Raw genomic sequence first — 15,470 nt, forward strand, 5'->3', positions numbered from 1 at the left:
TGGAAGCATCAGGAAATGGAGGTTTAGTGTTCAGGATGAGAGCATCTTGAAGATGGCCCCTCCTGCACTTCATCATCCCTTTATTAATAGTATTAATAAGAAACTTGGGATTTGTTCTGTCCACACCAGTGCTGAGACATGCACCTCAACACATCAGTCTTCCAACATCTAAATCCCAGGGGTTCTGGTAGCCCAGGGAGTCAGTCTGAGGTCCTCAGATATCTCCTATCCCTGGTCCACTGTGAAAGAAATATCCCTGCAACTTACAGCTTGGTGAGGGAGTGCAGGGTCACAAAGGCTTCTGGGTGAATAAACTGGATGTAATTCCAGCTCAGGTCTCTGCAAGGCAAGGACACAGCAGTTAGAAGAGAGCAGAGCAGGGCAGTGAAGCTGCTGACACTGGCCTAGCCAAGGGCCCTGCTGGGAGCACATGTGGGATCTGTAGCCCCTTGGTCAGCAGCAATTTCTGTCCCATTGCAGCTCCCCACAGACAAATCTGGGTCTGTATATGGGTAGTTTACAACAGAGGGCACAAGAGTTTGCCTTGCAGGAGCTCCTCTGCTTAGACCAGTGGGAAAGGACCAATGGAAAATGTTATTTTCTGGCTTAATTTCTGTAAATTTGGGATTTTTTTGCCAACATGCCAAAAAGGTCATGCCTTAGTGCCAGAGCATCCCCAGTGCAGTCACAGTGCTGGGTGCAGCACGGGCAGATAGGGCCGGGGGTCTGGGGAAGGTGATTTTACAATGTCTCCTGCCATGCACAAGTGCTTTGGATTCACTGAGTCCCCTCAATAAGCTCTGCCTCCACCCAAGTGAGAGAGCTCCATCCCTCCGTAAGCAGTGCAGAGGAAACCAGCAAACTGGGAGACATTTTTTGCCCTAGGGCTGACTACAGGGCAGCTTTCACCTCCCCAGCTCTAAGGGAGCGAAGATAGCTGCTCAGATGTGTTGACACTGGGTGGGATGAATGCTTTCCACAGGGCCCAGAACATACCCAAAGCTGCCAGAGCTTTCTCACCTGTGTGTGTGACTGGGCTGGGGCAGCATGCTCACGTTTCCCTGGGTGTCTGCAGTGTCACCTGTCACACCTCAGCTGTAACCATGGTGTCTGTGACACTCATGGGATCCCAGGAACTATTAAATGGCACTCACATTGCTGCACCATGGGAACAGATTTGGTGTGATTTAGTTCACTTCCTAACAGAACAGCAAATAAAGACTGTCAGATGTCACAGAGCCAGTCGTGCCCTTCAGGGCCTTGCCAGCTCTCCAAGGTGCCAGGCACTTGGCAGGTGACTCTGCGTGTGTGGGAAGTGCTTGGGTGCACTTGTGACGTGGGACACGAACTTTTGAGTGGTGGGGAGGAACTTTCAAACCAAATGCCTGTTTGCAGCCAGAAAGTTCTGCAGGAACTTTCAAACCAAACAGGATGCTGTGCAGGGGTGTTCCAGGAGTGCCCAGGACCAGCCTGTGTGGGACAGGGGTGCTGGAGCTCAGGCACACTCAGGTACTGCCCTGAGCTCCTCTGGCATTCAGGAGGCCTGTCTGTGCTGTGGGCTCTGCCTTGGCAGAGTTGTACCCTGTCGGGGGGGCGTGTGGGGTGTGGGCACGAGGGGGCAGGTAAGGAGGGGGGTCTGCAGGCACAGGGGAAGCCAAAAGCATGGTTTGTGCCCTCCTCTTTCCTAAGGTGGAATGGAAGAGGGACTCGACAGAAAAGCCTCCCAGCAGAGACAGAGGCAGGCTGGGAGCTTCCCCAGCCCATGTGGGCTCACAGACCCCTCCCCAGCATGCCCCCAGCTGGTCCCTGGCAGCCAATACTTGCATGGAGCGCAGGGCCACCAGCTGCACAAAGGTGTCTGCTCTGATCTCCTGGATCTTGTTGTGCTGGAGGCCCCTGGAAAACAGAAGCTAATTTGAGAAGAGAGCTGAGGGCAGTTATGGAGATCTTTGTGCAGTGCAGCACTGTCACAGTGGAAGTTGCTGTGCTTGGGAGACCTACTCTTATTCCAAGAGTTAAACAGGATGAGCAGCAAAAGTGTCAAAGCCATTCTCTCCTACAGGCAGCTCCAGGGCTCAGACAGCCTCTGCTTTTCATGCCATCATGACTCAGTAAAGAACTGTTGATGTGCAGGGGCCAAAGATGCCCTGTTAACCCCAAACCCACACTGGTTTCCCACTCTGCTCTGCCCTAAGCCTCCAAACTGCTTTTTCCAGAGGAAAAGTGGAGAGCTTGGAGCCAGTGATCAGCAACCAGCTCTGTGTGACCCTTCAGGAAGGACCATGTGGTGCTGCCCTTTGCCTTGGTGAGGATGAAGGTTTGAGGGCTGAAGGTATCTCAGTGTTTCATGAAGAAATATCTTGATGTCTTGTAAAACCCACTGTCCACATCTGCACGTGAAGTGCCTCAGCCCTCCACATTTCCTTTCCAGCTCCTTTATCCCCTAGGGAAGGGGAAAAAGCAGGGTGAGAGTTCACACGGACCCTGTGACTGACCTACTAACTCTCCACATCCCCAGGAGACATCCTGGATGCTCCAACCATGCACCTTGTGGGAAAGGTTCAGTTCCTCAGTTCTGTTTTCCCTGGTGTGAAACAGTGGTGAATGCTTACTAAGATTCCTGCAGAATGCCCATCCTGAATTCCCAGACCTGCAGAAGCAGTGTCCCCCCATCTATGACCTTCTGCAGGGGCAGACAGCCACTGCCTGCTGCTCCACCTACAGCAGCTCCCTGGGCATTTCTCAGGTGGTTAACCTGCCTTTAGAGTCAGAAAGGATCTTGACTCATCTCACACATGTGCTGGCTGTAGTGTCTCAGCTGGTATTTGGCCACATGCTCCTGTTCCAAAGGTGGGCTGCCCCCGTGGTGCCCCAGGCTGGCATTGCCCCAGGATTTCACCTGGGAGCCACTGGAAGATCTGGGCACAGATTTGGGGGTCTCTCTGTTTGGAAGAAGTGGAGTTTGGGCAGAAACGGTATTGGAGCAAGGTTGAGAAATATAATTTAGGGGTGTTTAGGTGTGAGGGATGACCTGTGTGGTGCAGGTAAAGGTCTGCACACCAGCAGTTACAGCAGAGCGAGGGCACAGCTGAGCTGTTTGTGGGCCAGGCTGTACCACCAGGCACCACCAGACTTGTTTCAAACCATCAGGAATACTGATGCTGGGTGGGGCTTACAGGACAAAAACTTTGGGGTTAAGGGACCAAATACTCATTTTGGTCTCTTAATTAAAAAAAATTAATTCAATATTAATATTTATATAGGTATAATCTATAATTCACTAGCCAGAAACTGAGATTTAATGTGATTCTATATTAATGTTAAGTCTGAATTTGGCATATTATAAAATTTCGTAAGAAGGAACTTAGGCAGAATGTGTGAAACTACAGGTTTGAAATTCGGAACATTTGTCCTTTTTTTTGGTGTACTTTCTATTTTTTTTCAAATGTTTTCCTGGGGGTACTCTCCCAGCTGCCCTAAAAAGCAGCAGGGGCTGTGTACTCTCATTTCCATGTAGTTTCACAGTGTTCTCATGTCCAGTTTGCTGAGGCTGGATGAGCTGGTCTGACTATCCAGGCTGAGGTGCTACAGAGAGCAGGGACAACGTCTCCTGTGGGGTTTTTTAATGGGGATGCTGCTCCCATACATCTGTTCTTCCAGGAAACAGAATTCTGTAAAAAATAATGGAGTCTATCTTCGTTGTTTTTTAAAAAAGTTTTTCTCAAAAAGGCCAAGAACTTGCATTCTATTTTTAGTGTAGAGCCAGATTTCCAGACATTTTGAGCTAAATGTGAATAACTTTGTCTCAGAGCAACTGCAGTGCCTCCTGGGGCCTGGAGAAGACCCAATTCCAGAGCTACAGCTGAGAAAAAAATTCCCCTTCTCTTGGGAGGGGCTGGCCCTGGCAGGGTGGATAAGAGCTGCTTTGTGCCCATGCATGGGGCCCCCCTTGGAGCAGAAGACATTTATGGTGGACATAAACCCCATTCTTGATTAGCTCATAGTGGGCCTGGAGTTAGAGAAGTGAATTCAGTGCTGTCACATCCTACTTCTCTTTGAAGTGTCTGGGACCTCTGACAGGACCTGACTGAATTAAGCTCTTGTGCACAGGGGATGTATCTTTATTCTGTATGTGCACAGGGGCAGAGAATGGAGCTCTGGTCCATTTGCACTCCAAACAATGAGATACAATGCCCAACTTTCCCAGTGCTTAGGGAGTTCCATGTGTGGGAACCACCCCTCTCCTCAAAGCAGCCCTTTTCCCCCAGAGCACAGCACAAACAAGGACATCTCCATACTCACAGCTCCTCCAGCTGCTGGCACCGGTGGAAACTGGGCAGCTCTTCGATTTGGTTGTGTGACAGCTCTCTGCAGGAAAAGGACAGCACAGGAATGTTGGGACACCAAAAGGCAGTGCCCCTGAGCCCTCCCTTGGAAGGCAGGTACTGCTGGAGAGCGAGGTGACCTCACTTCATCCTGCACAGCTCCACTTTTGGTAACCCCAGCGAGTGGGATCTGCACCCTGCAGCTGCTGCTGGCTCTGGGTGTCTCTGTGCAAGGCCAGGGCTGCCCCATGATTTCCCCACTCACCCACCCCAGCCCAGCTCCCTGCAGCACAGCCCGTGGGCTGATGGAGCTGCTCGGACAGCTGGGGTGGGCTTGTCCTCCCCAGCCTCAGGTCAGCTGTGAAACCCTCCCGTGCCACTTCTGGCAGGCACAGCCCTGCTTTCTGTGGGCACAGCACAGAGCTATTTCTGCCAGAGCTGCAGATGTGCCTGCAGAGCCTGGGGAGGATTTGACCAGGCTTCTCTCTTCCCTCCTGGCACAGCAGCCCCACTGCCCATTGCCTGCCCCCCATTCAGCCTTTCCTGGCTTCCTCCCAAGGTCAGGGAAAGGGTTGTGCCATTGACAGGGAGTTGGTTCAGAACATTACAGACTCTGACAACCTCTGGTCCTTGTTCTTTCAAGTGCTGTCACTCGAAAGCAGTTTGCAGCAAACTCCTTTTGCCACTGGTCCATGGCTCAGTGTCATATCAGCATCTAGAGTAGAGTGGCTTGATAGTCAGAGGAAAACCCACCCTGGCACAGCTTAATGAGAATTTATTGAAGCTGAAACAGGCTGGGTAAGGAGCAATGTTTAAACCAGCTCTTTCCTCCACCAGCAGAGACTGGATTTGTGGTTGTTCAAGGGAAATTTACCCCAGGGTAAAGTTTTGTATGTGGTTTCTCTGCCTACTTTCCAAACTCGGTTTCCATCTTTCTGCCAATAGATTGCTCCTAAAATATTTCAATTATTTATTTTTTTTTGCCAACCCACTCACCACCAGTTTTCCATGGTGGAGAGGAGGAGGGAGGGAAAAGCAAGCAAAAGGTTTGTGCTTGGCTCTGGAGGCTGTCACCCAGGATGGAGAAAAAAACTTAGCATCAGTCACTTTTCCCTGGTCCCTGTGTCAATACATTGGGCTTGACAGGGCTGGAGCTTAGCTAGAGTGATGGGGGAGAACCAGCCCCAGGAGTTATTTCTGGTTCCTCCAGTGTGAGGGTAACCAGGTGCAGCCCAGAATGTACAAACAGAGCAGCCTCAGTCACTCACGCTCTGTTGGGAACATACCAGGATGAAGGTGCTGATGGCACCAAGGGACTTCAGCTCTGCTCAGGGGACTGTCATCTATTTCTGCTTGAGAAGAAAGACAAATCTTCCAGAGCCCAAGGAGCCTTTGGACTACTCTCTCAGGCCCAGGGTGGGATTGTTGGGGTGTTCTGTACAGAGCCAGGAGCTGGGCTCAATGATGCTTGTGGGTCCCTTCCACCTCAGGATGTACCATGACTACATGAAATCTGTGCCCTGGGCAGGAGCTCTGGATGAAAGCAGCAGGATGATGCCAGGTTGATGCCAAAGGCTGCCCTGCCTGTGTGGGGCATCCCAGGATGGCCATGACCCTCTGCCCCTGCAGTGGCTCTACAGTCCCTGTGCAGGATCCTTGCAGAGAATCCACACCTGGAAGTGCAGCTTTACCCGTGTCATTTATGGTCAGATGTGTGACAGCCATAGCCCCTATGGCTGCCCAGAGACAGGCAGAGAACAGCCACTGGCTCTGTGGGGACGAGGGGCCAAGGCATTTCAAGGGCAAGAGAGATGTAAACATGCACAAACATTGGCCCTTGTGCTCTCTCCCCAAACTCTGAAAGCAATGCCATTAATGTCAGGAATGTTCACTAGGAAAGAGGAGCAAGGGGCAAGGAACAAGGTGGTGTGTCCCAATAAAACTCTCCCACATGGTGGTGGGGGGTAGGCACAAAGAACAGGCTCTGCTGTGAGGGCTTGCAGTCTGATAACTGCAAACATAAACAGAGGTCTGGGACCCAACAGCCTGGGGCAGTCCAAATGCTGAACTTTCATAGCAAGTCATCCATTGAATTGGTCCAGATGTCTAAAGAGGAGAGATCTTCCCTACAGGGACATCTGGAACCAAAAGCCTGTAATCTCCTAAGTTACAAATTGTCTTCTTTTATTTTTATGTTTTACTCTTGTTTCCAATTTCTGTGATCAAGAATTCACTCCTGTTGCTTTCCTGGAACAAACTTGTTTTCTTTTTCAGCTTGCTTGTATAAAGACTGATGAGAGGCAAGCCTGTTGTTGCCCTAAGGCTGCAAACTTGTATAAATCTGGCTCATGACTCATTTCCTGAGGATGTCTTTGACTGCAAACATAGTTGGGGATCTCAGGAACCAGGGGTGTGATTCCTGAGATGATGCAGAACCTTTCTGAGATGTTGATTTCATCATGTACCAAGCTAAAGGAGAAAGCATGACCCCCCAGCATCATTCAGTGCCTGGCTAAGCAGGCAGAGCCAATGAAACAGAGATGGAGCAAAACCCTGATCTGGCTTTGCTGCCCCACGTGAGGAAATGTGGCCTTGTGGCCTCACAGGTCTCCATCAGGTCAGACCTGATCTCTCCTGGGTTATGAACAGGATCCTTCCTCCAGATGATGGCACTTGCTGCAGCTCCAACTGCAATGAGCCAAGGCTGGGGCAGAGGGTGAGGGTGATTTCCCCCTTGCTTTTGGGCTAAGAGCTTCTGCTCAACTGGGAGCTGTGGCCATTCTTACCCATCTCCTTTTGTGCTCTCTCTGCTCCCCTTGCACAGGGAGGGGACAGTTCCTGCTGGTGCAGAGCAAGGAGGATGTGCCTGACTGCAGCCCTGGGACCAGAGCAGCACGCTGCGATGAAGCAGCAAGATGAAGAACAAGCAAGAGCTCAAAGTAGTGATTAAGAAGGTGGTGATTTCTGCATGGAAAAGATGACGGGAACAAGAACCACAGGATGGTCTTCCACAGCTGGTCCTTTCCCTGAGCTAGACAAAAGGAAAGCCCAGTTCCTGAGGGCATTTTGTAAGGACCAGGCAGGACAGAGACACAGGTTACTCACAGGACTCGGAGGCTGGGCAGCTGCTGGCACATCCTTCTGGGGAGGAAATGGATTCCTGCCCGGGTCAAGGTCCTAGAGGGATGGAGGAGAGAGAAGAAATGGTGTTGCTGACAGCGAGCACCCAGACTCTGTGACCCAGAAGCCCAGCTGCCAGTTCCAGATAGTGGCAGGAGAGATAATATCAGTAGGGCAATAAAATACGTGGAGAGGATAAAATACTGGCAGTTTTGGAAACAGGCACTGCTGCTGGACCTGGCTAAAGTGAATGTGCCTGTGAAGAGTTCTGGGCCACTGCTGAGTACTGAATTCACAGCTGTCCTTGGCCTTGTTGGGGGCAGGTGGCGGTGGCCTCTGTAGCATGCTCTGCCATCCCTGTTCCCACTGTCCAGGCTGGACAGGCCTGGAGCCAGGACTGCCTCAGAGGCTGTGTAAGAGGGATGGATGGAGTGTCCCTGTGTCCCTGAGACACGGCAGGGCCAGGCCTGGCCAGGGCTGCTCCTAGTTTGGGCTCAGTGTGGGGACCGGTGTCTGGGAGAGGAGAACCGTGTGTGGCCAGGGGCAGCGTGTCCTCCAAGGCCCTGGGGGTGTGGGGAGGGGACCAGAGCAGCTGCAGGAGCCCCAGCTCCAGTGGCAGATGTTTCCTGAACTGCACCACGGTGCTGGCTCCAGTATGGGCAGAGGCACTGGGGTGCAGCAGAAGCACTGCTCCAGGCTCCTTCACAGGTGCAGGAGGGAAGGAAGAAAAAAAAAAACAAACAAAAGACTGGAGCACACTCAAGAATACCAAGAGAGCCACTCACAGGGAGGAAAGCTGTGTTCAGGAGCCACAGGGGTGAAACGAAGCAGAAGGGTGAGCGACCAGGGAGAGGCAGAGCTGAACACTGCACAGCACTGGGAAAGTTGTCCTCACTGAAACAGCCTGGGCCACCTTGGAGGAGGAAGAGCACAGCTAGCAGGGTAAAAGGGACAGAGGTGCCACTCACAAAACTTCTAGGCTGGTGGTGCCTTTAAGGTCCGGGAATTCCTTGATGTCCGTGGCTCCGTTGAGTGACCTGCAGAGAAACCAGGGTGAAGTGAGGTGGGCAGAGCACCTGGAGGCACGTGCAGCTGCCCAAGGTTCCAGACCTTGGTGGCAAATCTGCTTCCTCACACCCAGATGTGATCAAGGCCCAGCTCCAGCGTGTCCCTGTGGCTGGAGCAGACGCCGTGCGGATACAGCGAGATGGAGCTGGGCACTTCCATGCAAGGAGACTTGGCAAGCTCAAAGCCTCTCCCAGCCACTGACATTCTTGGCACAATCTCTACCCAAATTAGATAAAAAAAAACCCCAAACAATTACCATGGGGAATGTAAGCAGGGCATCCCACCCAAACCTCCGTGGGTCTATGCATTTGGATTTAAAGAATGCAGGGCTATTTGAATGATTTATTTTATGTGCCTGGGTGAGGCTTATAAATAGAGATTTATGAGGTTGCCTCTGCCTCAGTATTTTAGTGCTGTGCCACAACAGGTCGGCTGAAATGCCAGTGTGGGGGAGCTGTTGTGGTTCAGGTGGTGCTCAGCCTGTGCTGGTGGCCCTGGAGCAGGCCCAGGGCCAAACACGTGAAGGAAGCACTGCCACTGCTGGCTGCCCAGCAGTGCACTTCTCCATCTTGTGGAGGAAGGCAGATGCCTTCAGTGTCCTTCTGTTTGGGCAATTATGCAACAGCAGAAAAAGCTGTGGCACTTGTGTGTGGCACTTTGCTGCTCCTGGCACAGCTGTGGAGACCCTGGAAAGCCTCAGTGCCTGTCAGCTGTGTGGGGAGAAGGAATTAGTGGCTGCCTCCAAAATGCCCTTTTCAAAATTATCCTTGCTCAGAAGAAAACACTACAGTGTCTACTCCTTGGAGTAGCCTTTGGGGTTGGACAACAGAGTGGCTTCATGGTCCTCTATTGGCACAGGGGCTCTTGAAAAAAGGGAGGGAGGAGGCCACAAAGGTGCCCAGTACACAGGGCTTGGAGCTTGGATGTTACCTCTCTGGGGATGTGCTCGGTGAACTTACAGAGTGTGGAGCTTTGGCAAGTACTGGAAAGCAGACTGTCCAACAAACTGGATGGGATTGTCATAAAAATGGCTGCAATGGGAAAGAGGAACAGGTCAGAGTGCTGCACACAAAGAGAAGATGCTGTTACAGGTCAAGAGCCTCAGAGCTACCAGCAGCAGGCCATGCAGGAGGTGCTGCTGTGCTCTGAGGAATTCTTGTCCCCAGATAACCACAGGCTCTCCCACTGGCCTCTTGGCTGGACATTGGTACAACTGAGATCTCCTGCTGCTCTGAATGGGCCCTTTGGGGTCCTGCTGAACCAGATGGGCTAGAAAGGTGTAAAACCCTTCTTCAGTCCTAGTGAGAAATGCCTCGCACTGGAGGACACCTCCTGTGGTCTCACACACAGCACCAGTACCTTTCCCACTTGTCACAGTCAGTGAAGCGAGCTCTTCTAAGACCCAGTGAGACATGGGAGGAGTTGAGTTCACCTCCTACAAGAAGCACTTCCCCCCCACTAACTGTGGAAGACTTTAGATGGGCAGATGCAATGGAGAGATGAACATTCTGGGTGTATGGGCCCCCATCATCACCCCTGTGGATGCTGCCCAAGCGAGCAGTTGTCCTGGCTGGAGCAGTGAATGGTTTCACCCAGTGTCACCATGGCTTTCCAGATATTGGTATTTCTATAATTTAAGTCCAGTTTGGACAAGCAGAACCTTTGTCACATGATTTTCTATATCTGTGTGGTTCAGAGAAGTATCCAAAAATCACCAGCTGTGCCTGGGTCAGAGCAGAAATGACCTGACAGCTGGGTGTGTTTATCTGCAGAGCTTTGTGTCCCCAGGTGTGGGCAGACATGCAGGGATCTGGAATCCCAGCTCTCTGACACGTGTAGCTGCTGCTGTGGCTGGCCAGCAGCTTTTCTGAGCACAAGAAATAAACAACAGCTATCAACCAGGGCTTAGGTGGTTTCCATGCAGAGCACCTGTGTTTTGTTCCTTCCTTGCTATCAGCCCCTGCTGCAGCAAACGTCAGCTGCAGGGAAAGGAGAACCCACAGCAATTTCAGCCTGCTTTGGCACACGGATAGCAAATATCAGATTGTTGTCATTTGACCACTGTCAGAAATCCCAACTAAAGACGTCAGGAAATGCCCCTTTCTGGGCAATATAAAGATGTAGGAAACATTACTTAATTTTCTTACATTGTTTGGAGGAGGGGATTCCCAACAAATGCGTTCTCCGGAATAGCTTTGATGTTGTTGTTGTGAAAACCACTGTTGGGAGAAACAAATATCTTGATATTAATTAAATTAACCTTCTTTTCTCAGCACTTTTAAAGCCAGAGAGCCTTCAAAATATTCATCAAATAGGAGATATAGGCTCCTTCCCAGGTGCAGCATCATCCCAGCAGGTGAACAAGGTCTGTGGTTTGGCAGGACAAAATCTGCTGCATTTACTCTCTGGGTGCTCCATATGTGATTCCACCAACCCCACTGAGGGTACAAGGACTTCAGGTTTAACACTTTACAGGTCAGGAAACAGAAACAAACCAAAGACAATATTTTCTATCCACCAAGAACTACAATTTTTGTGGATTGTTTCCATTACAGCTCCACAGCTGCTGACCAGAGTGTGCCAGGAATTACCGGCCCACATGACTTTAAAGGATTTGTAGCTTTAGCTGGGATATTTTTGGTTAAGCTTGAGAACCAACTGACAGAACCAGAGGACACAGTCTCAAGCTGCATCAAGGGAAATATAGGTTGGATATAAAGAAGAAGTTTTTTACAGAAAGAGTGATAAAAGTTCTGGAATGGCTGCCCGGGGAGGTGGTGCAGTCACCACCCCTGGGTGTGTTTAACAAAGCCTGGATGTGGCACTGGGTGCCAGGGGTTAGCTGAGGTGTTGGGGCTGGGTTGGACTTGATGATCTTTAAGGTCTCTCCCAACCTGGTGATTCTGTGAATTCTGTGACATCAGAAGAGAGCTCTGTGGCCACAGTCTGACCTCCTGTACAGCAAAGGCAGTCTCAGATTCCTGTGTCCAGGACTAAGACCAAGCTCTGGGTGATGCCCAAGTTGTTTATCCCAGAGGAGTCTGAGCAGGTGATTAGTTGATGACTGTTTGGAATTTGCCTCTTCTTTAGTGAAGGCATGTCAAAAGCCATCTTGGAGGGGATTAAGGATCTTATTCTCATTTCGAAGGTGAGAATAATGATAGTATCTGGGCTGAACAGAGAAATCTCATGAGAATTCTTCCAGTAAAGGAAAAAGTAGTATCAGATTTTTACTCCAAGGCTCCCAGAAACACGAGAGCAGCTGCTTTTGCCCCACCCCAGCCTGGCACCAGTGTGACACAGGAAATGTGGATCTACATCAACTCACCCCACCCTGGGGCTTCTAGTTTGTGGGTGATAAGTGGGATGGTTTCTTATTTTTAGTGTCTCCCAGGCTGACCAATTAGAGGAAGGCAAGCTATCCACTAAAATGGTCATAAACGTTGGTAATTCCCTATTATAAATTTATCCTAAGGGAGATAAAACAGTTTCTTTGCATTAGAGAAGGTGGCACAGTGCCTGCAGAAACTGTGGCCTCGCAATAACATGGCTAAGTCCAGGCTGTGGTCCCAAGCTGGGGAATGGACATCAGAAGCAGCCAGAGAACAGATGGAATTTGAGCCCCTGAGATGCCACAGGAGAGTGAGGAGCAGTAGGAGGAACCTGCTCCAAGGCTGGCAGAGACTCCCACTGCCCTCCGAGGTGATGGGGAGGTGGTCAGGGCTGATGGAAATTGAGGGGATAAACTGCTTTGATGCAGTGGACAGTGGTGGGGAGGAAAAGAAAGGCTGGGACAGAGTGCTCTCCTCAAGTCACCGCACACACGATGCTTTATTGGTCACTCTCCCACAGGGAGTGGGTTTGAAAAGAAATAAGTGGAAAATCTTACAGCTCCTGCAGTCGGCCCAGTGTCCTGATAGCCCCGGGGAATTCCAGCAGCTCGTTGTAGTTCAGATCCCTGAAAGACAGAGAAGGAAAATACATTCATTAACATTTCTGAAGGAACTTGACCTTTGAAGCCATAATCGTTAACATGGGAGATGGTTTTTCCTACCACGCTGATCCAGCCACTGCCTGGAAACACAATCTCACCCATTCCTGCAGCAGGAATATTGCAGCAGGAATATTGCAGCAGGAACATTGCAGCAGGAATATTGCAGCAGGAATATTCCCTGCTGGGAGCACTGTCAGGTGAGAGCCATGCAAGCCATGGCTGCTGCCACGGGGCTCCTCCCTGCCAAGTGCCCCGTGCCCAGCACTGGGCAGTGCTGCTGCTCCCCATCTCCTGAGGGCCCTGGTCCCTTCTCCCAGGAGCTCAGCCCTGGGCCTTTGGCTCTGAGTATTTTTTCTTGCCTTTCCAGGTCAAAATGGGGTTCTTTGAAGGACAAGAAACACGAATAGTGTCAGTTGTGTGGGGCCCAAGACAGGCTTCTCTGGGCCCCCTTGCTCTGTGGTGCAGAGGGGATCAGGGACCATTCCCTCAGTGGGGACAGTCCTCATTCCCCCTCTTGAGGACACTGGGTCTCCCTGCCACTGGGACATGCTGTCACTGGGAACAGTGAGAAGAGGAGTCTGTGGGAAGAGTCTTCTTCTGATGGTTGCGGCCAACCCCACATTGGAATCTATGAGCCAAAGCTGGAAGTGATGTGCAAGAAGTACTGACACAGTTGAGCATTGTCTAATTGGCTGTGTAGTAAAATAAATAAAATATACTGCATTGGTTATAATCACAAGTGTAGAATTTACCCACCCCGACCTGGCAACTAAGAGAGACATCTGAGTCTGAATGAAATCTCAGGAGTTGTGTTTGTTCTCCAAGGATGGGCTTAACCTCTGGAAAAGGATTTATATGACTTTTGGGGCACTGCTGGCAACCTGGGAGGAGCAGCCCTTCAAAGGCACCAATCCTGCAGTTGGCTGGAGGGTGCCCATGGAGACTGGCTGGGCTTTGAGTGTGCAGCACTTCTCGTGCATGCCCAGCTTTCTCCTTGGAAGGCAATTTCAGCTGTCACAGTAACATTTGACCCTATCCTGGCCATCCCACTTTGCAATTCACTGAAAGCCATGCCACTGCTTCCTACCTGCATGACACTCACCAAGTTTTAAGTGGTAGATACTTTGGAACATGATTACTGGCTCCTGGAGATTACTGTATAATTACACTTAATGAACCTCATAGTAATTACCATGTAACCTGGATTGTGGTTTATGGAACAGAAATAACTGAGCATTTACACAGCAATGGGCTGCTGCCCAATTACCCTGTAATTCTCATCCTCTGGGCCCAGGCATGGTCATTATGTTATGATCTCTCTTGGCCCCCTTGTCTCTTACGTCTTCTCTCACTACCAGTGCCCCTGCTTGGGAACGACTCCATGGCACCAGCTCAGCTTTGCCCTGAAGGTGTTTACATGGGAAATCAACCCAGAGAGTCTCTCCAAATAGGTCCTTCCAGGACTTCCAGTTTATATGATTTATGTCTTAGGGAATGCTTATCACAGAATTACAAGATAGGGCACAAACCCAAGAGAAAAATATGGAATGAGTTTGTTGTGGGCGGATTTTGTCACGTTTAGCTCTGACAAGGTCCACACCAGACCTTGCTGCTGGATTCCCTGAGAAGCCCAGGTGCTGTGGCAGGTCCTGGTTTGGCAGGGTTTGTCCCCTGACGCTGAGGGCAGTTTTCCCTCCTCCTGTCACACCGGGATCTGGATGCTGGTACTCTGTGTAGAGATTGGAGCAGATGAATCCTGCTCCTGTAGGACCCAGGAAAGGTTCATGTCTGATAGCTGGCAGTGCTGGCAATCAGCAGGGAAGGAGCACAGGGCTGGCAGTGAGACCCTGAGCTCTGCCTGCCCGCTGCCCACCCTGCAGTGCCTGAGGCTGCTGTGCCTATCCCAGGGCCCAGGAGTGGGACAGGACTGGTGTCCCCTCCTCACATCTATTAGGCAGGGGAGCTCTGCCTCTCCCTGAACTTGATCTGACACACTCTGTTCTCATCTGGCTCCAAGCAGATCAGTGGTTTTCCTCAGACTTCCCTGCTTGAGCCCAAATTGATCTGTTCAAGGGTAAATAGCCCAACACATGACTGCTCATAGCCTCACTCTTTGCTTGTAGCTCCCTGTCAGCTGCTTGGGTGCTCTTGGCCAGTGTCTGTAGATGGCACCTGCCAGGTTCCATCAGGGCCTGGCTGAGGGCTCTCACTGCACAGGTTTGTTACCAGGGGCAGGATGATTAATGATATGTCTCTTCTCTGCTGCTCAGGAAGATACAGGAGTGGATTTCCCAAGTGAACAAGCAATGGGAAGTGCAGGCAGGACCCCACTGGGCATTTTCAAAGCATCAGTCAAATCTGATTAACCTCCAGATCCCTGCACTGGTTGAAATCATAGGCACTAGCAGCCTAAGTCGACTGACAGCCCCAAATTATGCACATAAGGTGCATAATACCTTTAAAAATTTCACCCTGCAGTGACTCCCTGAAATTAGAGGGAGATTCCACAGGGAGCAGGAAGCTGCAGAGGTCATTCTAAGCTGGGTGTCTGCCTGTGCCCCTTTCCTCCCCTGCACCACAAACTGGGCCCAGGATGAGCCTGTGTGATGCCAAGGGATGGTCCCTGGAGAAGAGGCACTGTGAGCCCCAGCCCCGGGTGACATTCAGCCCATCCCTGCAGTGTCACTGCCACTGTGGAGGCTTCCTGTGATGGCACAAGGCTGTTTCTGTAGGCTGCCAACAGATGGAAAATATTGCCCAGCAGAGAGGAGCCTTGGCTCACCTGTGATTCACTGCAGAACAAGGGATCTTAGATCTGCAACCAGTATTATTTACAAGGAATAATTCATCGTGCTGTAATATTTGCTCCTGTCTTTAAAAATGTGTTTCCTTTCCAGCCTGCACCTCTTCCAGGCAGGCTGGTCTTTCATCAGCAGATGAAGGTTCTGTTTGTACCTCCGCAT

The 15,470-nt window shown here is 50.9% G+C and overlaps 1 protein-coding gene across 1 annotated transcript in view; it reads right to left on the bottom strand.

Annotated features, from left to right (window-relative positions):
• The window catches only part of LGR6 (leucine rich repeat containing G protein-coupled receptor 6), a 155,373-nt gene that overhangs the window by 13,987 nt on the left and 125,916 nt on the right, over positions 1-15,470 (bottom strand). The window contains exons 7-14 of the mRNA XM_053963709.1: positions 12,403-12,471; positions 10,661-10,732; positions 9,473-9,544; positions 8,414-8,482; positions 7,431-7,502; positions 4,303-4,368; positions 1,825-1,896; positions 268-339 (exon numbers count right to left, since the gene is read on the bottom strand). Coding sequence (XP_053819684.1) covers positions 268-339; positions 1,825-1,896; positions 4,303-4,368; positions 7,431-7,502; positions 8,414-8,482; positions 9,473-9,544; positions 10,661-10,732; positions 12,403-12,471 — 564 coding nt within the window. The remainder of the gene's footprint in view (positions 1-267; positions 340-1,824; positions 1,897-4,302; positions 4,369-7,430; positions 7,503-8,413; positions 8,483-9,472; positions 9,545-10,660; positions 10,733-12,402; positions 12,472-15,470) is intronic.

This window comes from Vidua chalybeata, chromosome 24 (genome assembly GCF_026979565.1).
Source record: "Vidua chalybeata isolate OUT-0048 chromosome 24, bVidCha1 merged haplotype, whole genome shotgun sequence".
Lineage (NCBI taxonomy): Eukaryota > Metazoa > Chordata > Aves > Passeriformes > Viduidae > Vidua > Vidua chalybeata.